The sequence below is a fragment of the Pelobates fuscus genome, chromosome 1 (assembly GCF_036172605.1).
Source record: "Pelobates fuscus isolate aPelFus1 chromosome 1, aPelFus1.pri, whole genome shotgun sequence".
NCBI lineage: Eukaryota > Metazoa > Chordata > Amphibia > Anura > Pelobatidae > Pelobates > Pelobates fuscus.
The window spans coordinates 338,112,521-338,139,810 of NC_086317.1; the positions used below are offsets into that span (position 1 = coordinate 338,112,521).

At 45.8% G+C, this 27,290-nt stretch overlaps 1 protein-coding gene across 1 annotated transcript in view; it reads left to right on the forward strand.

Annotated features, from left to right (window-relative positions):
* STK24 (serine/threonine kinase 24) overlaps nt 1-27,290 on the forward strand; it is a 65,480-nt gene that overhangs the window by 32,092 nt on the left and 6,098 nt on the right. The window contains exons 3-8 of the mRNA XM_063425469.1: nt 23,454-23,510; nt 24,579-24,687; nt 24,788-24,945; nt 25,365-25,550; nt 26,073-26,215; nt 27,114-27,237. Coding sequence (XP_063281539.1) covers nt 23,454-23,510; nt 24,579-24,687; nt 24,788-24,945; nt 25,365-25,550; nt 26,073-26,215; nt 27,114-27,237 — 777 coding nt within the window. The remainder of the gene's footprint in view (nt 1-23,453; nt 23,511-24,578; nt 24,688-24,787; nt 24,946-25,364; nt 25,551-26,072; nt 26,216-27,113; nt 27,238-27,290) is intronic.

Consider the following 27,290-nt stretch of genomic DNA (forward strand, 5'->3'; position numbering starts at 1 on the left):
AAAACAGGTCCTGCGTGTCAATAACGTCAGACCATCGCACCACAACGCTGCCGACGTGAGAGTGGTGTTGTGTGCAAACTGTAATGCACCGTTTAATGACGTCTCTGAAGCCTGCAACTGAGCTGGCACCATTACATGCATAATATTTATTATGATTAATGTTTGGTTCAGAAATTTAAAATTTCTAAAGTTTAAAGTATGCATGCAGAATAGGTGTCACTTATTGTGTAACAGAAGTAAGGGATATTTCATTCGTGTTGCTTTTCTGAGGTGTTTTATGGTAAGAGTCTTTTTTTTTTTTTTTCATTCAACTATTCAGACTTTATTAATATTTTTGTTTTTAAGCTGTGCTACCAGGATTGGTTTTCCTTGTTAGGGATACTAAGGAAGTGAAATATCTACATTAAATAAACATCCTAGTTCAGGTGCCTGATATCCTTTTTTAATTTATTTAAAAAAAAATACAAAAATAAAAACGAACCCCAAAGTGCCACTCAAATACTTGTTGCACCTGTCTATTTCATTCTGTTAAGTACCTCCATGTCAGACTTTCACTCTTGAGAACTTGTAGTGTTTTTGGTGTAGTTATACATTTCACAAGAAGAGACCCATTAAACAATGTTTAGAAGATCTGAGTAACTACAGCTGTATTTTTTTTCCTGAAATCTATTTTCATGTTCTTTGCAAAGTAGTTTATTTCACAGTTGACAGAGATGGTACCTACAGAACTGGTTAGATTTTTGGTAATAAACCTACTGGAAATTAATAACAGTCTAAATAATTCGTTTACTGTGCTGTGGGTTTTTGCATGTAGAAATGGTGATATTTATACTTTCCAACGTAGAAACGTTACATTTGTCCTTGATTCTCAGTGATCTAAAGTTGCAATATTCAGTGTAGATTATTGTCAAGACACATGGAAGTGTTTTTATTTGTATTTATATATGTAAGCCGACCAATCACTGACAACAAAAAAACTAACAAAAATTTGCAGTGTTTTACATTGCAGGGTTAAAAGGACAGGTACACTTCACCCAGACCACTTTATTGAGACAAAGTGGTCAGGGTAACTATAGTGTCCATTTTTATGTTTTGTGTTGTATCTTCAAGTTGTTTTTAAGTTAAATAAATGGGGCGAAATATATGGGAGCTTTCTGCGCAATGAGTGTACAGTAGTTATGTAGGCCTTATGTAATGAAGTATGGGAGTTATGTCTGAGACGGGTACTGTATGTAATATAGGCACAATGTTATGGGATGTCAGTGACCTGGTGTGAGACATATATAGTCGTTGCATTTGTATTCTGTAATATTTATGTATGGTGTGTTGGTCTGTATTAATAAACTATGTACCATGTGAATCCATCTGTATCCACCTTCTACATATTTGTCCTTGCTCTGTGCCTGCTTTGTAAATACATGGAGTAACTGAGTCAGTGTTTAAATATGCACACAGACTTTTCTGTGTCTTGTTTTGGGTCTCTTTTATAAAATGACTTTGTTCTAGCAGTAAATCCTATACATACATTCTACTCTAGTTTGTGCTTTAGAAGATCATGTCCAAATTTAGTAGTTGTAAATTACCGACAAGAGCAAACAATATAGTTTGATATTATTATTATTATTTTATTATTTATATAGCACTAGCAGATTCCGTAGCGCTGTACAATGGGTATAAGTGCAATGTGTGAGGAGGTGGAACATTATGAGTTGGAATGACCAACTAGTGGCTTTCAGAGAGACCGTCACTGGAGGTGTGCTTAGCCCCACAGTGAAAACATTGCTAGCAGTGCTTTATATTGCAGGACTTAAAAGAAACATTATAAGGTCAGGAATACAAACCTGTATTCCTGACTCTATAGTGTAAACACCACCATCTAGTCCCCCCTGCCCTCCCTTGCCTCCCTAAATATAGTGAAATGTTACTTGTATTCAAGTCTGCAGCTGCTGCCTCTGCCCCTGAACATCATCAGACGTGATTCTGTGAGCCAATCACAATGCCTTCTCATAGGATTGGCTGCGACTGTCAAGGAGGCAGATCAGGGGCAGAGCCAGCATGATTCAAACACAGCCCTGGCCAATCAGCATCTCCTCATATCAATGAATCTCTATGAGGAAAGTTCAATGTCTGCATGCAGAGGATGGGGACACTGAATGGTAGTACTGCACAGTGTGCAGCACTGCCCTTGGAAGCACCTCTAGTAGCCATCTGAGGAGTGACCAGTGGAGTTATCCCTAGGCTGTAATGTAAGCACTGTATTTTCTCTGAAAAGACGGTGTTTACTGCAAAACGCCTGAAGGGAATGATTCTACTCACCAGAACAAATGCATCAAGCTGTAGTTGTTCTGGTGACTAATGTCCCATTAACGGGAGGGCCATGGCCTCCAGACCATAGCACAGAGAAAGCATACACAAAAGAAAAGAAATGAAACAATGTTTCTATTTTTCTCTTAATTTGGAATGTTTGCTCTGGCTTTGTCATATTTGAACTGGTTAGTAATATAATTTTTCTTTTAAATTTATATTAATGTTTTAGCAGATCATCACATCGAAAAAAGTTACATGTGATTTTCAATGTTTGTCAATAGAGAAGTGACGGTTCTTATTTAAATCAGGAGGGGCACGAAGACTAACGCAATTATCATAGATTATAAATTATTTGCAATATGTGTTCTTGTCTCTAGTTTGTTCTCCTGTGTCTGTGCTTTGCTTGTTCTTTTGACTGTTGGGTTGTTGGCAAATTAGGTTAGCAATTTGAAGGAACTTACTGAAGTTTAACCCTTTGCGAAAGGTCACATTCCCCAAAAGAAAACAGTATTTCCTACTTCTCAGACATTAGAACAGCAATTGTTAAAGGGGCACTTTAGGGACCAGTACCACTTTAGTTTATTGAAGTGGCTATAGTGCCATAGCATCACCCCATAAATGTTTTTTTTATTTGAATTAATCAGCAAACTGAGAATATACCTTGAAAGTGGAGGATGCAATTCTGCCTACCAACCCTTGTCAGTCAGAGTCAAGTATTCAAAGTCCATCCAAATTCATGAAAGTTCCTCAACATTAGCATTGACGTACAAAACTATGTGTAATTTTATTTCCCACGTCACACAATCCCTAATATATCTGTTGTTTCTTTCTACCACATTTATTTTATTCAGTCATGGGAAAAAGAAAGTACACCCAATTCTGTGGTTTTACATAGCAGGACATAATAACAATCATTTGTTCCTTACCTGGTCTTAAATTTAGGTGAATACAACCTCAGATGAACAACAACCCATGACATATTACACAGTCTAATGATTTAACAAAAATAAAGCCAAACTGGAGAAGACGTGTGAAAAATAAAGTACATCTTATGCTTCAATAGGTTGTAGAACCACCTTTAGCTTTAATTAATAGATTTTTCTGTATCACTTTATCAGTCTCTTACATTGTTGTGTAGGAATTTTGGCCCCCTCTTCTTTTCAACTTTGCTTCATCTATCTTAAAGGACCACTATAGTGCCAGGAAAACAAACTCGTTTTCCTGGCACTATAGGTTCTTTAGGCCCCCCTCTCCCGCCGGGCTGAAGGGGCTGGAAGGGGTTAATCACTTACCTTTCTCCAACGCTCCCTCTGCGCTGGGGAAATCTCCTCCCTCTTCCGAGAGCCGCGCGTGCATTCAATCAGTCCATAGGAAAGCATTTCTCGATGCTTTCCTATGGACGTCAGCGTCTTCTCACTGTGATTTTCACAGTGAGAAGCGCGGAAGTTCCTCTAGCGCAGTGATGGCGAACCTATGGCATGGGTGCCACAGGTGGCACGCCGAGCCCCCTTTGTAGACACGCGGCCACAGGTCGCCGGAAGGAGGGAGGGTGCGCTCTGCCGGCACATCCATAAGGTGGCACAAGTGGCCGCCTTAGGGTGCACCAGCCCGGCGGGCGCAAAACCGGAGTGACCGGCAGGAGGTGAGCGCATAGCACTCCCTCCTGCCAGGCACTCTGTCTAGCGTGGCCGAGCGCGCCGCGGTACAGGAACTTATGTTTCCTGTACCCGGGCGGACGGAAATGGAGTGCAGAGAGAGCACTTCCTGTCCGGCTGGGTACAGGAAACTGAGCTCCGCAGTGCGCTCGGCCATGCTACAAGGTAGGAGATCAAGGACAAGTGTGTGTGTGTGTGGGGGGGTGGGGGGAGGGAATGAAAGAAAGAAAATTGAAGGGGGAAGAAAACTGAGGGAGAGATGGGAGGAGGAAGAAAACTGAGGGAGAGATGGGGGGGAGAAAACTGAGTGTGGGATGGGGGAAAGAAAACTGAGGGAGGGATGGGGGCAAAAACTGAGGGAGGGATGGGGGAAAGAAAACAGTGGGGGGGGGGACGACATACACACAGCACCCCTTCCCTACACACATCACCCCACACACACACACACACACACATCACCCCACACACACACACACATCACCCCCCCCCCCCCCACACACACACACACACATCACCCTAGTATAAACATAGCAGTTTCTCTGAAACTGCAATGTTTACAGCTATGTTTACAGCTGCAGGGTTAACCCTAGATGGACCATTAAGCTGAAGTGGTTTGGGTGCCCCACCACAGCATTTCAATCGGGTTGAGGTCTACAGTTGCAAGAAAAAGTAAGTGAACCCTTTGGAATGATATGGATTTCTGCACAAATTGGTCATAAAATGTGATCTTATCATCATTATCATCAAGTCACAACAATAGACAATCACAGTCTGCTTAAACTAATAACACACAAAGAATTAAATGTTGCCATGTTTTTATTGAACACACCATGTAAACATTCACAGTGCAGGTGGAAAAAGTATGTGAACCCCTAGACTAATGACATCTCCAAGAGCTAATTGGAGTGAGATGTCAGCCAACTGGAGTCCAATCAATGAGATGAGATTGGAGGTATTGGTTACAGCTGCCCTGCCCTATAAAAAAAAAAACACACCAGTTCTGGGGTTGCTTTTCACAAGAAGCATTGCCTGATGTGAATGATGCCTCGCACAAAAGAGCTCTCAGAAGACCTACGATTAAGAATTGTTGACTTGCATAAAGCTGGAAAGGGTTATAAAAGTATATCCAAAAGCCTTGCTGTTCATCAGTCCACGGTAAGACAAATTGTCTATAAATGGAGAAAGTTCAGCACTGCTGCTACTCTCCCTAGGAGTGGCCGTCCTGTAAAGATGATTGCAAGAGCACAGCGCAGACTGCTCAATGAGGTGAAGAAGAATCCTAGAGTGTCAGCTAAAGACTTACAAAAGTCACTGGCAAATGCTAACATCCCTGTTAGCGAATCTACAATACGTAAAACACTAAACAAAAATGGATTTCATGGGAGGATACCACAGAGGAAGCCACTGCTGTCCAAAGAAAACATTGCTGCACGTTTACAGTTTGCACAAGAGCACCTGGATGTTCCACAGCAGTACTGGCAAAATATTCTGTGGACAGATGAAACCAAAGTTGAGTTGTTTGGAAGAAATACACAACAGTATGTGTGGTGAAAAAGAGGCACAGCACACCAACATCAAAACCTCATCCCAACTGTGAAGTATTGTGGTGGGGGCATCATGGTTTGGGGCTGCTTTGCTGCAGGGCCTGTACGGATTGCTATCATCGAAGGAAAAATGAAAATATCAAGACATTTTGCAGGAGTAGTTAAGGCCATCTGTCTACCAGCTGAAGCTCAACAGAAGATGGGTGTTGCAACAGGACAATGACCCAAAGCATAGAAGTAAATCATCAACAGAATGGCTTAACCCCTTAAGGACACATGACATGTGTGACATGTCATTATTCCCTTTTATTCCAGAAGTTTGGTCCTTAAGGGGTTAAACAGAAGAAAATACGCCTTCTGAAGTGGCCCAGTCAGAGTCCTGACCTCAACCCGAATGAGATGCTGTGGCATGACCTCAAGAAAGTGATTCACACCAGACATCCCAAGAATATTGCTGAACTGAAACAGTTCTGTAAAGAGGAATGGTCAAGAATTACTCCTGACCGTTGTGCACATCTGATCTGCAACTACAGCTAATGTTTGGTTGAAGTTATTGCTGCCAAAGGAGGTTCAACCAGTTATTAAATCCAAGGGTTCACATACTTTTTCCACCTGTACTGTGAATGTTTACATGGTGTGTTCAATAAAAACCTGGCAACATTTCATTCTTTGTGTGTTATTAGTTTAAGCAGACTGTGATTGTCTATTGTTGTGACTTAGATGATGATCAGATCACATTTTATGACCAATTTGTGCAGAAATCCATATCATTCCAAATGGTTCACTTACTTTTTCTTGCAACTGTAGACCTCAACCCGATTGAAATGCTGTGGTGGGGCACCCAGACAACTTCAGCTTAATGGTCCATCTAGGGTTAACCCTGCAGCTGTAAACATTGCAGTTTCAGAGAAACTGGTGTGCTTGGGATCATTGTCCTGTTTCATGACCCAATTTCAGCCAAACTTAAGTTGTCTGATAGCTTCACGTTTGACTCTAGAATACTTTAGTATACAGAGAACTTAATTGTAGACTCAGTGACTGCAGGGTTCCCAGGTCATATAGCTGCATAACAAGCCCAAATCATCACCCCTTTACCACTGTCCTTGACAGTTGGTATGAGATGTTTGTGCTGATGTGCTGTGTTTGGTTTTCGCCAAACGTAGCGCTCCAAAGGACATTGGAACAATGTCCTTTGGACAGACGAGACCATCTCCACTTTGGTCTCGTCTGTCCAAAGGACATTGTTCCAGAAGTCTTGTGGTTTGTTCTAATTGTACTCGGTCAGCACCGAAGTTGCTGTTTAGTGGATAAGGGAGTGCGCTGGATTTTCTTTTTTATTGTATAAATTGACTCCCAGCAGCACCCAATTTATGCATATTCAGGTGAGTGCAGCCAAGCCCCTTTTCTCATATACATATATACATATTTGGGAGTCTAGCCAGCTCCTTGGTTTTGCACCCCTCTCTGTCACAGGTGCCTCATCCCAGGGCCCTATTTAGCCGTGTACTGCAGAGAACTCCAGATGGACTTTTTTCCCCAAGTAAGTAGCTCATGAAGCAGACACTAGGGTGGTAGTGTAGGACCTGCCGAATATGGGGTACATTGACGTTGTGGCAGGCTTATGCAATGTATGACCATATAATGTAACTAAACCCCCATTATTTTTTGCCTAGATTAGGTGTTTTTAAAAAAACAAACAACATCTGTCAGCACCGAAGTTGCTGTTTAGTGGATAAGGGAATGCGCTGGATTTTCTTTTTTTATTCTTATTGTACTGTCATGAACCTTAACCTTTAATATGCTAACTGAGGCCTATAGATTCTAACATGTAACTTTTGTTTATTTTGCAATTTCTCTGAACATTGCATGGGGTGAATTTTTGGGGACATCCACTCCTGGGAAGATTGGCATCAGTCTTGAATATTTCTCACTGTAGAATGATTGACTTTAAATTGTTTGGAAATGGCCTTATAAACCTTCCCAATTTAATGGGCAGCAACAATTCGGGATTATTCTAGCTTTAGTGACCGAATAATCTAAATTTTATTAAAGACAGGAGGCGAATATTTGCTTATCTTTCTTTACTGTAACTCCCAGCAGCAAAGAAACAGTTAACAGTAAGTAAAAATTTAACCAATCAGAGTGCACAACAGAGTATGTCCAGCTATCAGGCTCCTCCCAGCTCCTCTTTCTTGATGCAGCCGTAGAATCAACCATGTAAATATAACAGGAGAACGATGAACAGTTCAAAGTGAAGTCAACCATGTAAACGATTTTGAAGAATGTAGGTAATTCCTTGGGAGGATAGTGAAGGGTTTTCACACTAGGAAAAAAGAGAGAGAGAGGTCGTGAAAGTATGGTTTCTTGGGTAAGAGAAAATTACTTAATTACTTTAAATGACATGTTTCCAACCAAAGAGTACACCAAATATTCTGACAAGTCTTCAGTTATGTTTAGTGACTGTGGGTATTATCTGTAAGTGTAGTTGTAAAGAGTAGTCTGGCACCTTGATTACGTAAAATAATTGGTGTGTGAAGTAAAGGTGTTGTGTAATACCTACCTAGATGGGTTGGGCGCGTATTCCAGCGGGCGGGAAAATATTCGCCTCATGTCTTTAATAAAATTTAGATTATTCGGTCACTAAAGCTAGAATAATCCCGAATTTTATGTCAAGACAGGAGGCTTCATATTTGCTGTTTTAAAGCGATGATAAGATGGAATTGGATACATGAGGGCATTGTCTGAAATAGAATGTTCTGAAAGTGCATTCTCTGGACCAATCTGCGGATGTGAGGATCTCCGTTAGGGAGCCTCCGGACGTAAATGCAGAAGAGGCAGCCGTGCCTCTCACTGAGTGAGCACCGAAACATGGGTCGATGCCTGCTAGGGACAGTAGCCACTTGATCCAACGAGCAATCGTGGGGCATGACACTGGTTTGTGAGGTCGAACATAGGACACCAGTAGGGGGCCTGTTTGTGGTCTAAGGTCAGTAGTGCGAAGGATGTAGTGTCGGACGCAGCTAGCTACGCAGAGCGTGGGTTTGTCGTGGAAGTAGGGGTAATTTACCGTAGATGAGTTAGTTTTGGTGCGCCGGGTAATGGAGAAGTGTACTCCCTCAGGGGTAAAATCAACGGCATGGACGTCAAATGCTCTGATGTCGGAAACTCTTCTAAAAGACACCAGACAGAGCAGCAGTGCCAATTTGGCCGACAGTTGTCGGAGAGAGAGCTCTTCATTAGAGGGCCAAGTCTCTAAGAAGGAGAGCACAATAGCAACATCCCAAAATTGATTGTATTTGGGAGCCGGGGGTCTCGCCAGTCGGATGCCCCGCAAGAGTCTACATATGGAGGGGTGTTTGCCAACCGCGGAGTTGTCAACAGGAGTATGAGCTGCCGAAATGGCGGAACGGAAAACATTAATTGACCGATAAGACTTACCCTGTTCGAAGAGTGATGCCAGAAAGTTCATGATGTTAATCAAAGAGGCTGAAAAGGGATCGACGTCCCTCTCCAAACACCAGCTATTCCAACGTTGCCACGCTGAGAGATAAGAGCGTCTTGTTCCTGGGGCCCAAGAGTCCCAGAGAAGTCCTCGAGCAGCAGTCGAAAGGCCAGAGACGTTCCAGGATCCCCTGAAATGGTCCAGGCCACCAACTGGAGGTGGCCTTGTAGTGCTAGTGGATGGAAGTTGCCTGAAGGGTCCCTGAGGAGGTTGTAGGAGACGGGTAGGAGTAGGGGCTAGTCCACTGACATCTCCAGTAGGTAGGGGAACCATGGTTGGGTTCGCCACAGTGGGGTCACCAGTGTTATCATGACGCCCTGTGTTCTGAGGTATTGTACCGTGCGTGGGATCATGGAGAACGGGGGAAAGGCATATGCCCCGGATTTTGGCCCGGTTGGAGGAAGGCATCCACTGCCAGGCACGCTGGGTCTGGAAGCCAGCTGAAGAATGCGTCCGTCTGACGGTTCAGGCGAGATGCAAACAGGTCCAGGTTGAGTGGTCCTCTCAGAGCTTGTAGTTGAAGGAAAATTTGTGGATCTAGTTGCCAGTCGCTGGAATCCCTCCAGTGGCGGGAGAACCAGTCTGCCACAAGATTGTCGGAGCCTGGGAGGTATTCTGCACGAAGGGAGATGTTCCTGTTGAGGCAGAATTGGTACAATTCCTTTGTCAAATCCGATAGCATCTTTGATCGGGAGCCACCTAGGCGGTTCACGTATCGTACTGCTGAGACATTGTCCATCCTCAGGACAAGGCTGCAGTTGTAAGCTTCCTTGGCGAAACTGCGGATTGCGAAAGAACCAGCAATTAGCTCGAGGCAATTGATGTGTAGTGCCTGTTCTGATGGGGACCAGAGGCCTCCGGTAGAACGTTCCGAGCGAGTGGCACCCCATCCGAGGAGGCTGGCGTCTGACTCCAGAATGAAATCCGGTTGTCGGCCGAAGATAGCCCTTCCATTCCAGGCTTCCATATGTTGAAGCCACCAGTGGAGTTCCAATTGTACTTCGTCTGTGAGAAAAATCTGTTGTTCGTAAGATGTTGAACGACGTAAGTAGTGTGTTTTCAAACGTTGCATTGCCCGATAGTGAAGTGGGGCTGGAAATATTGCCTGGATTGAAGCGGAGAGTAGTCCTATTGTGCGGGCTAAATCCCTGAGTCGGAGATATGGTGAAACCAGCAGTCTCCGGATGTCCTTTTTTATGGTTTTGATTTTTGTGGTAGGGAGTTGGAGGACTGCCTGAATCGAATCTATCTGAAATCCCAGAAACTGGACTGTCTGAGACGGCGTTAGAGAAGATTTTTGAAGGTTGATGACAAAACCCAAATTCTGGAGGAGAGCCGAAGTCATATCTGTATGGAGACGTAGAGTCTCCTCGTCTTGAGCCATAAGGAGGATATCGTCCAAGTATATGATGGACCGAATCCCTTGTGAACGGAGTAGTGCCATCACCGGTTTCATTAGTTTGGTGAAACACCAAGGTGCGGGCACAGTCCGAAGGGGAGACAGGTGAACTGCCATAGTGTTTTGCGCCAATGGAATTGGAGGAAGGTGCAGTGTTCTGGTGAGATTGGTACTGTGAGGTATGCATCCTTGAGGTCGAAGCGGGAGAACCAGTCTCCCTCGCAGAGGAGGTCCCGTAGTAGATGGATGCCCTCCATCTTGAAATGTCTGTATTTGATGAATTTGTTCAGTTCTCTTAAATTGATGACTGGTCGGAACTCGCCCGACTTTTTCTTGACCAGAAACATGTTGCTCACGAAACCTTGTGGGCTGGGTGCTTGTTCGATGGCACCCTTGGTGATAAGGTCGTCGAGCTCGACCTGAAGGGACATGTCGTCTATTTGAGACATTTTGAGGGGGGTAGGTAAAGCAACTTGAACTGGGTTCTCTGTGAACTCTAGGTGGAAGCCAGACACGGTCTGTAGGATCCACGGGTCTTGTGTGAGTCGAGACCACTGTTGGGAAAAATGGGTTAATCGACCTGCTATAGGTATATGAGAAAAATGAGTCCAAATGAGTCCATTACCTGTAGGAGTGCGACCGCGGAGGGAAGCGGATCCACGTCCTCTAATAGAGCCACGAGATGGGAAGAAGGATCTGTGATGGAAACGGGTATTGCCCGAGTTCCAGTGTTCGGAAGGTCGAGGCCTGTAGCCCGTGAAGGCAGCTCTGCCAGCCGACCGGCCTCTGTAATGGCTGGCTCTCCCAGAAAAACGTTGGGTCCTAAACACCTTGCGTGAGGAGGATTGCGCTTTGGTAAGCGTTGTAAACACCGCAACGTGTTTGCTCAACTCCTTAATAAATTTGTCTCCAAAAAGCATGCCTTTTGCCTCAGGGCCAAGCTCTTTAGTGCCGAGTTCGGCGAGCTTTGAGTCAATTTTGTATAGGGCGGCTTTCCGCCTTTCGGTTGACATTGCTACGTTGGCATTGCCAAGTAGGCATAATGCCCTTTGTGCCCATTCACGCACCATGTGCGCATCTAAAGTGCCACCTGCCAAAGCCTCATCCGCAATGCTGAATATTTGGATAAGCGGTCCCGCTATATCCAATATCTTGTCTTGAGTTGCCTTCAGGCCTTGTTCCAAACCCTTACGGGGATCTTTCCCGGATTTGTATAGAAAGGTGACCAGCAAGGGGTCAAATTCTGGGGTAACAGCTACCTTGTCTGGGATAAAAGGTCGTGGGCATTCTGCTTTTAGCTTAGCTCTCACTTCCTTTTCCAAAGGTTTCCGTAGCCACATCCTGCAGAATTTAGCGATGTGGTCTGGGGGGTCCACTCAGTCGACCGTGGGTGTTTGATGTACCTAGGGTCGAACAGGGGACGGCCAAGGGTATCTAGTAAGACCTCCTCCGAAATGGGGTTAGAGTCAGAGGGGGGTTCATTTAGTTCGTGAGAGGGAAAATCCTCGTCTGAATACCCTGCACAGTATTCGTCAATGACTTGAAGTTGCAGGTTGGAGGTGGAACCCTCTAATGGATCCCGGTTATAGTTGGGGTTATTATCTGGAATGGATAATTTAGGCGTCTTAGCCGGTGCTTTGCCTTTACCGGCGGTAGCACTGTCGCCCTTCCAGGGGCGTTTGCGGGGGTTTTCCTCATGGTCTGAGCTTTTTGACTCTTCCGAGTCTGACAAATGCACAAAAGGAGCTCTAGAGGTAGATTTTGACTGATCGTGGATAGCTGCTAAGGCTTTTGGAATAGAGTCCGCAATGGCGTTATATAGCCAAGCTTTGAGCTCCGCAGGGACTGCGGGTTCAGGTAAATCGGACATAGTTGGTAAAGTGGGGTCACCACTAAGAAATTTATTTTTTATTTATTTATTTATTTATTTATTTTTAATTTTTATTTTTTGTCAATCATTTTTTATTGATGTACAAAATCGCATGGGGTACAGAAAGAAGATTGGGATACAGTACAGATTATACATAGCAGGTGTAGTCTAGTACATTGCATATCAACCCCAGTCTCTCATAGATCATATAATGCAATAAACATTTGGAGCTAAAACGCAGTAATATGTCTTAATATTGAGTTCGGCCGATCTCTCGGTTGAGGGATCATTTAGCTGTTCGTTATCCTAGGTTCTTTCTTTTTTCTTTTATGTTCTCTTATGTTAGTGTCTTTCCTTCCCCTCCCCTCCCACCCCCACCCCTCCCCCCTCCCCCCCACCCCCCTCCCCCCCACCCCCCTCCCGTATCCACTCCCCCTCTCAGCTCCCTCCTCCTCCACTCCCCCTCCCCCTTCCATAGAAAGTGCCATCCCTGTGGAGTAATGCGTTCATGTGTGGTAGTGACCGAGGCCGCGTGTGCAGCGGTAGATTTTGCGTTCAGGTGATTAGTGAGCAGCTTGTGTGTAGGACTAGTGTTCTTCCCCATGATCCAACCCCTCCCCTCCCCTCCCCCCCCCTCTTGGGGGGGAGGGGGGGAGGGGATGCCGCTCCTCCGACTGTTCTGGCAAGAGTGCACCCATGATGAGAGATCTCGCCACGGCCCGAGCGTGCCACAGGTGAGGAGCGTTGTCAGGTGTATGTGGGTGACGACTGGGACGTGTCAAGGCCGTCTCCTGGTGCGTGTCACTACAGGGCTATGTGCGTGTTAGGTCCAGGGCGATTACCCGATAAGTTACTGTCGCTCGTCCCAGTCGTCCATCCCAGGTGTCCCCACCGGGTGCACCCTGTCCCCACCGCACGGATCTCATTTTCACGTCTGCTCAGGTCATGAGCTCCCCTCTCGCTCCATATCTCCGTCTCGGCTCCACCGGGCTCCTATCCCTCCAATCGTGGGGGGGGGGTGTCTGGGAAGCGGGGTGGGTGAGCGGGGCCACAGAGGAGGAGAATAAAAAAAAAGGGGGGGGGGGAAGGAGGAAAAAGTGGAAGAAAAATACGGTGTCTCCCTAGATCTTGACGTCTAGGCGGTAGCCGTCCCTGCGGCCATGTTCTGCCTCTGGGCCATGAAGGTACACCAGGGGAGCCACGTGATGGCGCATTTGTCTCCTGTTCCGTGTAGCGATGCCGTAAGGGATTCCATACTATATATATCTTCTACCCTGGTCATCCACTGTTCCACTGTCGGCGACTCCGTCGAGCGCCATTTAAGTGGGATGAGAGACTTGGCTGCATTAAGCAGATGTTTGGTGAGGGAGCGTTTATAGGTGGCAATGGGGCGTGTGGTGTGGTGGAGTAACATTGGCAGAGGCTGCAACGGGAGTTCTGGCTCTGCTATGTTCGTGATTTTGGAGTGGATTTGTTTCCAGTACTGCTGAATTTTGGGACACGACCACCAGATGTGGATGTCTGTCCCCCCTTCGGCTCCACATCGCCAGCAGGTGTCTGGGAGCTCGCTATTCATGCGGTGTAGTCTTGCAGGGGTCCTGTACCAGTTGACCATAATTTTATAATTAAGCTCCTGGAGTTTTGAGCATACTGTGCCTTGGTGTGCGAGGACATGAATCTTCTCCCACTGTTGCTCCGTTATCGACTGTTCCGTGACTCGCTCCCAGTGGGACATGTATTTCGGTGGCGCCCGTGGTGTGGTCGTGATCATCATGGTGTAAAGGAGGGTGATCCCCTTCAGCGGTCTCTCTCTGGCTGCGCACATATGTTCGAAAGCGGTGAGCTCTCTGTGAAACAGGTGTTTGCCTGCCGTGGCTCGGTAGTAATGTTGTATCTGGAGGTATCGGAATCTGTCCATTAATGAGGTGGTGCCTTCCGGTCCCAGCTCCCTGAGTGGCTTCAGCCCTGTCGCGGAGCATAGGTGCCTCATGTAAGTCCAGTCCACGCCCCCGAGACCCGTCACGTCTGCTGGTCGCAGGGCGTCAGCGATTTCCGGGTTATGGGTGATAGCCGTCAGGGGGCCCGGTGTCGTGGTAAGCCTGTCTGTCAGTCGGGTGGTGATCCATATCTGCATCGTGGCCCGGATAAACGGGTTTCGGGTCGTGGCGAGGCATTTTAGAGGGTATCTCGTCCACACCGCGGACGGTAGTTTATGGTTCGTTTGGTCGTCTTCTAGTTTCCGCCAAATTTTGTCAGATGTTGGGACGTGCCAGTCCACCAGACGTAGTAGATGGGTTGCTCTATAGTAGTGTATTATGGATGGGAGACCCAGTCCCCCCATTCGTTTGGGTAGGGACAGGAGCGTCCCGCTAACCCTGGGCCTACTCGTTTTCCATACAAATCGTATTATATCGGTGTTGAGCGTCCGAAAGAAGGCTCTGGGTATCATGATCGGGATCGCTTGAAATAGATAGAGGAGTCTCGGGAGCAGGTTTAACTTCAGTGCATTGATTCTCCCGAACCAGGAGATACATAGGCTACCCCAGGTCGTCATATCTTTTTGCAGTGTGCGGAGGATAGGTATGAAATTTTCTTGATAAAGGCGAGTCGTGTCTCTGGTGAGCCAGATCCCTAAATATTTGATCTTGTCCGCGCACCATCTAAAGGGGTACTGCGTTTGAATGTGGGCTGTGTCCGAGGTGGGTAGATGGAGTGGACATGCTTCTGATTTATCAGTATTGAGCTTTAGATTGGACAGGGTTCCATACTCTCGGAACCTAGCGAGGAGGTTCGGGAGTGAGACGAGTGGGTTGGCCAGGAAAAAGAGGAGGTCATCCGCGTAGGCCGCCACCCTCTGTTCCATGCCATGGCAGTTGAGGCCCGTCACTCCCCCATCCCGTCTGACCGCCCCCAGGAAGGGTTCCAGGGAGAGGGCAAACAGGAGGGGGGATAGAGGACACCCTTGCCTCGTGCCATTGCGGATGTTGAACGGTTGTGATAAGGCGCCGTTGATGCGCAAACGGGCCGTGGGAGTTGTATAGAGGGAGGCAATCCAAGTTAACATGTGCGGTCCGAATCCCACCGCACGGAGTGTCGCCAGCATGAATCGCCAGTCCACCCGATCAAACGCCTTTTCGGCGTCGGTCGAGAGGAGCAGGATCCCCCTCCGGTCGTCCCCTGCCATGTGGATCACATTGAGGGCTCGGATTGTATTATCACGCGCCTCTCTCCCAGGGACAAATCCCACATGATCCGGGTGCACCAGATCCGGCAGCACCCGTCCAACCCTCAACGCCAATACCTTAGTGAACAGTTTCAGATCGGCATTGAGTAAGGAAATCGGCCTATAGCTGGAACAATTCGTCAAGTCCTTTCCTTCCTTTGGGATTAGCGAGATGGTGGCTGCCAGTGTGTCCCGTGGGAGGGCGCCGCCCTCAAGCAGGTGATTGAGGCTACTTAGTAGATGTGGCAGCAGGATATCTTGAAATTTTTTATAGTAAGCTGCGGTGAGGCCATCCGGGCCTGGTGCTTTGTGGGCTTTGGTGATCTTGAGGGCGTGCTTGAGCTCTCCTAGGGAGATCGACTCCTCCAATGCCGACCTCTGATCTTCCGTTAAGGTCCGGGACACGTGTTGGTCCAAGTAGGATGCTATTTTGGTCTCGCGTCGTGCCTGCGCAGAGGCCCCCTGGGTCGTTGGTATATTATAGAGTTCCGTATAGTAGTGGTGGAAGGCCTTCGCAATCCCATCAGGCATTTGGACAAGTGTACCGGTTCGGTCCCGAATTTTAGTTATGTGTGAGAGTCTCCGATCCCGTTGCAGTCTTCTGGCCAGGAGCCTCCCGCATTTGTCAGAGTATTCGTAGAAATGTCTACGCGATTTGCGGATGGTCCGGAGGAGGCCCTGTGAAAGCAGCTGCTTGAGGTTCCGTCGCGCCTCCAGGAGTTCTTTATAGGTGTCTTCCGACAGCGTGGTCTTATGGAGAGCTTCCAGGGATGCTACTTGCAGCGCCAGTTGCATGGTCTCTTGTCGCATGGCCTTCTTACGGTGAGTGCCGTGACGCACCAGGAAGCCTCGGATCAGGCACTTGTGTGCCTCCCATACCGTCTGGGGTGCTACGTCTGGGGTGGTATTCTCCTCGAAGTACTTCTGCAGTGCGTCTCTCATCTCCATGGTCGTCGCTAGTTCTTCCAAGACTTGTTCATTGAGTCTCCACTGTCTCTCCCGGGGCTTATAGAGCGGAGAGGCGATGTTAGTCCGGACCGGCGCATGGTCGGACCAGGTGGCCGTCTGGATCTCGCTGGATAGCAGAAGCGAGAGGAACTCTACAGGAAGGAAAATGTAGTCCAATCTGCTATAACGGTTGTGGATAGTTGAGTAATACGAGTAGTCCCTTTCTGCTGGGTGGGCTACTCTCCACGAGTCCGCCAGTCCTGAGCTCCTGAGCGCCGCTAGGGCTTTACGTTGGTAAGATGCCGGGAGTGAGCTAGATCCTAGGGATGTGTCAAGTCGTGGATCTAGTGCTAGGTTAAGATCACCTGCTAGTATTAATATGCCCTCCCTAAAGCGTTCCAGGGTGCGCAGCGTGCGTACCAGGAATTTATGTTGCGCCGTGTTAGGTGCGTAAACGCATGCCAGGGTGTAAAGTTGTCCAGCGATCGTGCCCTTCACAAATATATATCGGCCTTCCGGGTCTGCCATCTCAGCCTGGCTCTGGAAGGGTATCGTGTGGGCAATGAGGACCGCCACCCCTGCCTTTTTCGCGTGTGGATGGTTAGCAAAGTACCCGGTAGGGAAGCGAGAGTCTCGCAATGCCGGAGCGTTATGTCCCTGGAAGTGTGTTTCCTGAATAAATGCTATTGACGTACGTGTGGACCAGAGCGTGCGTAAAAGATGAGAGCGCCTTTCCGGCATATTCAGACCTCTGGCATTGTGGGACCAGAGGCTGATCTCCGCCGGTGCGAAGTTGCCGGCCATGTTACCGGAAGTCCGAGGTGGGAAGGAGAAGAGACGGAGAGGAAGAGAAGAGAGAGGGAAGAGAGAGAGAGAGAGAGAGAGAGAAGGAAAAAAATAAAAATAATTTAAAGGGGGGGGGGGGGGGGAAGTTTTAGGGGGAGGAAGGGAAGGGGAGCGAGAGGAGCCCGGCGAGGCGCCCGACCCGAGTAAAGTCTGGGTTACGCGGTCCGGCCTGTCCCGTAAGTCCTCCTACCTCTCACTACCCCTCCGGTCCGTGTGATTCTCCCGATTCGGGAGGTGTCGAGTGTAGAACTCAACGCACTGGGCAGACCTAGGGGCCGCAAATCCAGCGAGTGCCGGGTGCCCCTAGATCCTGCCGTGTGTACCTATGTAGGTGTGCGTCTGTTATTAGGGCGTGGTCACCGCCCAGGAACCGTCACACTGTGTACCTAGTGTGGTCTGGTGTGTTAGTGTATTCCAGTCGGTGTGTCGTCCGCATCCTTCAACCGTCACCGTCTCTCGAGAGTGCTTACTACCCTCCTATGTAGCCTATTGTAGTGCGTTTAGCTTGTATGATCCAGAGAAAGATGCCAGTAGGTACTCTGTGTCCCGTGTGTACCTCCCGCCTCTATGCATTGCCATGGTGGTTGTTCTATGGGCCGGACTCATAGGGGGGGAAAAGGCCAGGCGGCCATGTATTCATGTGTCACGCCACCCAAGTGATATGCAGGTCCTCCATCTCCAGTACCCGGGGGGGGGGGGGTTTCGTTGTGCCTGCGGTAATAAGACATCGGGCCGTGCCACAGCGGCACATAAGAACTCAGGTCCCACACAACTTGAAATAGCTAAGACTTGTAGGTACCAGCACATTTTAAAGATAATGTGATCAAGATAGGCTAACCTGTCTATGTATGGTTCTCAGCCGGTTAAGTTGATTATGATGCTATTATTCCCGTATACAACATGACATGTAGGAGTTAAACACTTAAACATTGGCACAATCTCCGCTTTGCTGTCTAGGTATGACATTCTCCTGGTGGGTCAAGGGTTAGTGTGTGGGTGCGGACTAAGTGTAAGTATAAGGATAAGTTTGCGGTGTTTGCAGATATGCGTATATACCTAGATAAAGCCTGCAGGCTTGGGGTAAGTCATGCTACACATTTACTTAGATTCCAAACTGGCGATAGGTGCCTACATCCAATCCTGCCGGCTTGGCCGTATAGTAGCGACACAGCTCATCAACGTTTTAGGCTACATAAACCTGAGTGTAAACATGGAAACCTAACCCAAACTACCCCTCACAGTTCCAGAAGCAAACGGTGATAGTACCATGGAGGTTGACCAGACACAGGCGTGTAGCGGCGAGATAGGTTTGTGCCGCCATGGTGTCAGAACATCTAGCAAGTCATAGTTTTACCCATAGGCTATACATCGTGTCATATCAGTGCATTTAAGCGGGTTCCTGACATTCAACCTAACGGTTATTCATCGTAGTTAGCGTGTGTCTATAGTGCAGTTTGAAATAACTATGGTATGTAGGCAACACCCTATTTTTAAAATATTATGATCTGGATAGGCAATCATGTCTATGAATGGTTCTCAGCTAGTTAAGTTAGTGAGATTCCAGTTTTTTTTTTTTCGTTTTTTTTCTTTTTTCGCCCCCAGCTATAACATATTAAACATAGTAAACATATAAACATATCAACATTGGTATAATCTACGTCTTGCTATCTAGGCATGCAATTCTCATGCTGAGGCAATGGTTAGTCCGTGGTTACTAGCTAAGTGTGAGTATATGGACTAGTTTGCAATGGTTGCAGAAACATGCAGATGGAGCCAGCAGGCTTGATATATATCGTGCTATACATTGGCTTAAAGTCCACATTAGCGATAGGTAGTTGCCTTCCTCCAATTACACCGATATGGCTGTAGAGCGGCGTTACGATCTGTAAACGATGTGGGCTATTGAAATATTAGTGTAAAAGTGTAAACAGGTGTCCCTTCACGGTCCCAAAGTTAAACGATGACAGTACCTTGGAGGTGGACCAGATATAGGCGTTTAGGAGCTAGGCCTCAACATAGGCAGTCTTGTGTCTCCATGGTGTCTGAACTTCTTGCCGGTTATCGGTGTACCCAGAGGGGGGGGGGGGGGGTGTACCTTCAATCATGCGGTGAGGTCGTGGAGGCACCGGTCAGAGTCACTGTTTACTCCTCCGCCCCCGCTGGTCCTCCCCAGCGGCGCGGCGGCGACATGCGGCTCAGGCTGGTGGCGGAAGGCTGTAGGCCCACATCTTCGCCTCTTCTGTGGCCCACTGGATCCTCCAGGAGCCAGTTGCGGATCCGTGTGTGCGGCAGGTGGAGTGCACGGAGAAATCGAGCGGTGTCATCCGGCATCTTAATCGTGTGCCACGTAGTTCCCTGACGGGCTTGGAGACTGAAGGGGAATCCCCACTTATATGGGATTCCCTTGTCGCGGAGGGCCGTGGTGATAGGCCGCAAAGCCCTTCTGGCATCAAGTGTGAGGCCGGATAGATCTTGAAAGAGCGCCAGCTCGGCCCCCCGGAACTTGATGGTTGTCAGCGTCCTAGCTGCCTGCATGATCCGCTCCTTCAGTGGGAAGGATTGGAGGCAGCACACCACATCCCTGGGCCTGCCGTCCGGCCTGGCCTGCCCCAGTGCTCGATGTCCTGATCCTGATATTGTGTCTTCTGCTCCGGTTCTCCAAGTCCTCGACCTGGCGCCTTAGGGTGAGTAGCATGTTGCCTTGACGGGTGGCCGCTGTCTCTGCCGCTCGGTGTTGCTGGCAGCTGAGCCGCGCCTCTGCTTCAACCGCTTCTACTCTTGTTTCCAGCGCGGTGAGGTCTGAGCGGAGGCCCTGTAGGTCCTCCCGGATCGCCTCTCGTATTTCCTTCACGAGTGCCCCAGTGTCTGCCTTGGTCAGCATGTTGCTCCCGATTCGGGAGAGTTCCGCCCTGATAGAATGGAGGGCATCGTCTGGTCCACAGTCCGGAATGGAGTCTCCTCCGCTTGTTGCGCTGGGCGAGACTGCCGCCATGATGTCTGACGGCGGGCTGTTTCGGGATCCCGCTGGGGTGCTGATAAAGTCGTCCAGCGTGCCCGTGCATCTCCTTGGTGAGCCTGATATTGTGCTCCCAGCTCCATTGTGCTTCTTTGTCCGCACCATCTTTGTTAAATGAGGGTGTAGTGCTAATTATGGCGGTTCAGGCCTAGGAGCTCGCCTAGTGTGCGACCGTCTCCATGAACAGTTAGGCCACGCCCCCCTTTTATTTTTTTAATATAATAAATAATTCAATAGGCGGTGGACTTGTTTTCGGTAAAGTAACGCAAAGCGTTGTATCAAGAGTGGTGTCAGTCACCAATTGAGCGTGGAGTCACCCACAAATAACATGCGGTATAGATTAATAAGGGGGTCACCCTTTTGGAGGCAAAAAATGGTTTATGAAGTAGAGGGGGTCACCCTCAGTAAGTTTGAGGCAATATTAATATTCTTTTCAGAGGGGGTCACCCTCTATAATGAGGCAGACAAATATAGTATAGAGGGGGTCACCCTCTTGAGACAATATTATTTAGAATAGAGGGGGTCACCCTCTTATGCAAGGATTTTAGATTTTCAATGGCAATCTGAAAATAAAACAAAGTGAAGGCACTTTAATAAAAAGAAATGTAACAGCTAAGTGCTGTTTAATTCGGTGTATACATAACATGTATGTTTGTTTTAAATGCAACTTACCTGACAACCAGAAGGCGGCGCCGGAACGCCGTTTGAACATCACCCTGTTGCAACTGACTTGATGGTCGGAGAGGAAGCGCGGGAAAAAGCCCGCGCAATGCAGAGGGAAGGAGATGGCCGCGGAAGGACGGACCCGTCGCTATGGTGACGGTAGGGGAAACAAATGCGGCAATACCGGCGGTGTTACCGCCCGAATATGGCAGCCAGCCAGAAGCTGCGATCAGGTTACCGACGTGGCTCCTGTCAGTAATCCGATGTGTTTCGGATGTGACAGGAGCTGCAGACGGCGGTAGTGTAATTAAAGTGACAGTTTTGGCATTACATGTAAAGTACTATTGACTACTTACAAGGAATGAGCTATAAAGCAATATAATTTTAAATGGAAATAAATTAGACCATTGTTAATATATATATATTTAGAAATTGATTACATGCTGTTATTGGAATAGACTCACCTGGGAGGCTAGCAGCAAAGAAAGAGGAGCTGGGAGGAGCCTGAAAGCTGGACATACTCTGTTGTGCACTCTGATTGGTTAAATTTTTACTTACTGTTAACTGTTTCTTTGCTGCTGGGAGTTACAGTAAAGAAAGATAAGCAAATATGAAGCCTCCTGTCTTGACATAAAATTGCTTCTCTAAGATCGTTGCTGATGTATTAACTCCTTGGCATTGGTTAACACACACCTAAATGGTCCAGACAAGCAAACTGCTAAAACTTTGGCTTTTATAGAGGTGGTCACACTTGCTGATGATAAATTAATGAAAGGCATTTTATTAGCAGCAACTGTCTTCCACGTAGCCTATATATTCCCCGTTTTGACTTTTGTTAAATAAATCATGACACGGTGTAATATGTCATGTGTTGTTGTTCATCTGAAATTGTGTTTACCAAAATTTAAGACCTGCTAAGGAACAGATGATTGTTATGTCCTGATATGTAAAACTATATAATTTAATATGGAAAATGAGGAAAGTTTGAAACTGTTGACTTATTATGGATTGATATAAGAATTAAAGAAGAACTTTGTTTGCAAGACTTTGCATGCTGGCTTTTTGGGGAAGTATTATGTAATGTGTTGCTGAGCACCAGGCCGAACTGTCAATAGCGCTGGAGTGCAGTACTGTATGTTGTGTGTGTGTGTGTGTGTGTGTACACACACATACATTAATAGGTTATAGATATAACCTAATAATTGGCAACACTCCAATGATTTCCAAAAAAGAGTCTCTACCAATACATGTCCAACAAAATTGACATTTTGACCTTATAGCGTCATTACTGAGACCCTATACTATGAGTGCTGCCAATTATTATGTTTGTTCATATTTGCAGGGGTGAGCACCTAGGCATATTGCAAATTGATCTTTTTTTGTTGAGTGCTGGTTTTTCTCACATATACGCGGTATGTCCGGAAAAGGTCCAGCCATTGTTAATATTTCGTGAACGGTTTGTGTAACATCGATGTAACCTGGCAGCCAAGAGAGACGACTGGAATGCGCATGCGTGAACAAGGATGACTTCACTGTACTAGTTAGTGGGGCGTTAGATGCAATTGCGTGATCATGTGTATCTGCATCAAATTTTGTGCTAAGCTTGAACATTCCTCCGTGAAAACTATTCAGATGATTCAGAAGGCTTTCGGAGATGATGCAGTAAGGGTAGCGCAAATCTTAACAACAAAACAACCTTCATTAGAAAGAGAGGACACCCAGGGAGGCATGTATTAAGACTATCACTACACACACACACTTGATATTGAAGTCTTTTTGTCATTAGGGATTTGGCTAAGGAGGCTGGCTTATGGTACAGCATTCTGCAAAACATTTATGTTTTTGCGCAAAAACCATAAAGATTTAAACGTGCAAAAAATACAGCATATTAAAGAAGGAACACTATAGTATTAGGAATACAAACATGTATTCCTAAGACTATAGTTTTGGAATAAATGTAGAGGTCCCCAGCCCCCCTCTTTGTGCAGCGAAAATGTGATATTACTTACCTTTTATCACCATGGCTGAGATCATCAATCTTGTTCCTTTAATGAGACCTACATCTATCAAATGCATTAAAGTTGAATTTATGCCTAGAGTGTCTTTTTAAGCTATTGTAGTCATAACCAGGGACATATTAGCCGTGAGGCAAACAAGGCATTTGCCTTGTGCGGCATTTTCCTGGAGGCGGCAAAAAAAGCCGCCCCTAAATGCCCAGGGCAAATGTCTTGTTAGCCTTGCGGCTAAATAACATTCCGGTCTGGCGGGCAGCGCTGGCGAGGGAGCACTTTCCCCTGAGCTCTCTGCTCTGTTCCCTCGCGCGCCGCAGAGTGATGCCGGGAGCCGCACAAAACCAGGATACACCACTAGCCATAACCAAATATTTTTTTTCCAAACATGTTATAAAATGCATTTTTGTTGTAATATTGGAGTGTTGATTAGTTCATTAATATATGTATGTTTTTATTTAATTTTACCAGGACACAAAATTATGGATCATAATGGAATATCTCGGAGGAGGCTCTGCACTGGATCTGGTATGTACACAATTTAATCACACGGATTTTTTTATGATGTATGCCACTTATGTGTTGTGGTTTGTTGGTGATGTGTTACCTTTTTGTACTTTAGTTTTGTAGTTTCTGTTTTGGTAAACCGAAATGGTATGATTGTATGAATCTAAAATGAATATCCTCCAATATTCAAACTAGACAAAATTTACAAAGTTCTTTAGTACAGTATTATGATTTTTTTTCCCTTTGTTTGGACTCTCCAGTGTGGTTTACCATCAAGTACAGCTCTATATCCGTTGAATTGTTTAATTTGGCCATTTCAAATGATGTCTAGTGGTTTTATGAAGTCTACTACATGTTTAAATCCAATCTTAAATACAACAGGTTTTTATACTGAACTAAATACCGTATTTATCGGCGTATAACACGCACCTCATTTTCAGAAGGAAATTCCAGGAAATTTCCCCCCCTCCCATAGTATTTCCCCCCCCTCATCCCATAGTGTCCCCCCCCCCTTTCCATAGTATTCTCCACCCCCTCCCATAGTATTCTCCACCCCCTCCCACAGTGTACCCCCCTCATCCCATAGTATTCTCCCCCCTCTCATAGTATTCTCCACCCCCTCCCATAGTGTTCCCCCCATCATCCCATAGTGTTCCCCCCCTTTCCATAGTATTCTCCCCGTCCCTCCCATAGTGTCCCCCCCCCCTCCCATAGTGTCCCCATGTGCACTTTCCCTCCCCTTGTCCCATAATTACTTACCTGTCTTGAAGCATGGGCCGGCTTCACAGCGCGCACCGCGGTACTGGAACTTCAATTTCAGGTTCCGGTTTCCGGCGGGACTGAAAGGAAGTGTGCACACTTCCTTTCAGTCCCGGCGGAAACCGGAACCTGAAATTGAAGTTCCAGTACCGCGGTGCGCGCTGAACACCAGCCCACGCTTCAAGACAGGTAAGTAAATATGGTATATCGGTGTATAACACGTACACATCATTTCCCCCCTATTTTCAGGGAGAAAAAGTGCGTGCTATACGCCGATAAATACGGTAACTTACTTTGCCAAGCTCATTGTTGATTTTATTTATCTTTTAGCTGGAACCTGGTCAGTTAGATGAAACTCAGATTGCAACAGTCTTAAGAGAAATACTGAAGGGGCTTGACTACTTGCATTCAGAAAAGAAAATCCACAGAGATATTAAAGGTAAACAAATCTATTTTTTCATTGATAAAAATGTAAAAATACTGCCAAAAATATGGCGATTAAGGTATTCTGATTTATTTATTTTTTTTATTTTTTTTAGCTGCCAATGTCTTGTTGTCCGAGCAAGGAGAAGTAAAACTTGCTGATTTCGGTGTAGCTGGGCAACTAACAGACACTCAAATTAAGAGAAATACGTTTGTTGGTACACCATTCTGGATGGCACCAGAGGTCATAAAGCAGTCTGCGTATGATTTCAAGGTAAGAAGAACACGCCATGATTTTTTTAACATTGTTTGTGACCTTTTTTTTCCCCTTGCCTTTGTTAAAGGAAAACTAAAGGCACTCAGACCACTTCATCTTAACCAAGTGGTCTGGGTGTGATTCCCTTTTACTTTTAGCCCTTCAATGTAAAACATTGCAGTTTTGTAGAAAATGCAATGTGTACATTGAAGGGTCCTCCTGACAGCTACTAGAGGTGCTTCTGCCTCCAGAGCAGCATTTGATTGTTGGAGAAGTGCTTCGATTTTAAATGGCAGAGAATTGAACAATAACCAAATGGGCCTGATCTGTACATCAAAACCACTTTGTTATGCTAAATTATTTTGGTGTTTATAGTCTCCCTTTAAACATATGTTGCAAACCTGTACTCTTTAAGTTATTTATTTTTTTCCTTACAGGCAGACATCTGGTCATTGGGTATAACGGCTATTGAACTCGCGAAAGGAGAACCTCCACATTCAGAATTACATCCTATGAAAGTATTGTTTCTTATTCCCAAAAATAACCCTCCCACGCTTGAAGGGAACTACAGTAAATTCCTCAAGGAGTTTGTAGAAGCCTGTTTAAACAAAGAACCTAGTTTTGTAAGTGCACCAGTTTTTGCGTCTTTTTTATTTTTTTTTGTAATGTGCATGCACATTGTATTCATTTCATATATAGTGAGTACAGTGTTCCTTTAAACCCTTTGCTTAAAGTGCCACTTTAATATTGTATGGTATGCGAGTACATATGATACAGAGCACATTTTGTGACGTTCCGCAGCTAGTGTAATACAGCAGGAGTCACCATAATATAACAGACCGTTCCAGAGGGATATTGTATTCCCTGTTTCAGCAGAACCTGTTGACTATTTGTTCGTGCACTAACCTTTTTCACACAACCTTGTTGTTTGTATATAAAATATAAATTGTTTGTATGTTGTATAGTCCTCCCTATCTTCTGAAAGTGTCCTTCTTAGAAATTCTTGAGTGGTACACTTTATTCAAATTGGAGTGTTACTTGCCACTGCTGTTGACTCAAGCCACACATGCCTTCTTTGTGTTGTCCATTAAATGCAGGCAGTGCCCCCACTCTTATTATATCTGACTTGCTTTATATGTCTTTAGAGACCTACAGCTAAGGAACTCCTGAAACACAAATTTATTATCCGAAATGCCAAGAAAACGTCTTATTTGACAGAGCTCATTGACCGTTACAAGCGATGGAAAATGGAGCAGGGCCACGAAGCATCCAGCTCCGACTCAGATGGGTAAGTATTGCATCACAATGCCTGATTAACATGTACGATAAATCCTATAGAAATAACTATTCCTTGGATTGCTGCATGTAGAGGCCGGAGCTATATTTGTCTAGTTGTTCTATAGTTTATGTAATTACATAATTTAATAGAACGAGTGCATTATTGTGTTTTCTTCAAGTATCACACAGGGTGCCAAAGCTATCCCAACATGTACTCCAGACAAAATGGACAATAAAAGGAGGACTGGATGTCCACATTAATTTTAGGTTACTTGTGGGCATCAGATTCCCAAACATTCACTAAAATCATTTTGAAACACACACTATAAGTTGTCCATATGTTTATATATTTGTGTGCAGTGTATAAACGCATGATATACTACTAACATAAGCTACTTAAAATGTAGCTAATAAGGAATTGTTTGTTTGAGCAGAGCCTTATTCTTTTATTTATTTATTTATTACACCCCCCCCCCCCCCCCCCCCCAGTATTTTATGTTGCATGACATGTGGGCTTGAACGCTATATAAGTGAGTTCATTATTATATTTATGTCTTGGAAATGTGACTTTTAATTATGTTGAGCTGGAAGCATCACTAGGCAGAACTGCATCTGAAGATATAAAGTCTGACTCTTCATTGACATTTAAAGATGATAAATGGTAATCTGTTTAAACACACCTTCTAAATCCACAGTATGCTATTTATTTATTGTCAAACAGTGACATTCTTTCTATTAGGAAGACCTTAGTAATACTATGAATCTACTTAATTAGCTGTAGGAATAGAGAAGCTATATAGAGTCAAATTAATCCTTTTAATAGCCAAGACCGCACCTTTTTTATTTTATTTTTATTTTTTTATTTATTTATTTCTAACCTTATTTTCTCTCGGTTTCTCACAATAAAGTGAAGGTGAAGGCCAGGCTTCAGGAGGAAGTGAGAAGGATGACTGGATTTTTACCAGAAAAGAACGAGACCTCAAGAACATGGAAAACGGAGAAGCTCAATTTGAAGAATTAGAGACAAATCAAGTAAGACATTTTTTTGGTTACTAAATTATTGCCTTGGCTAAATGCTATATATT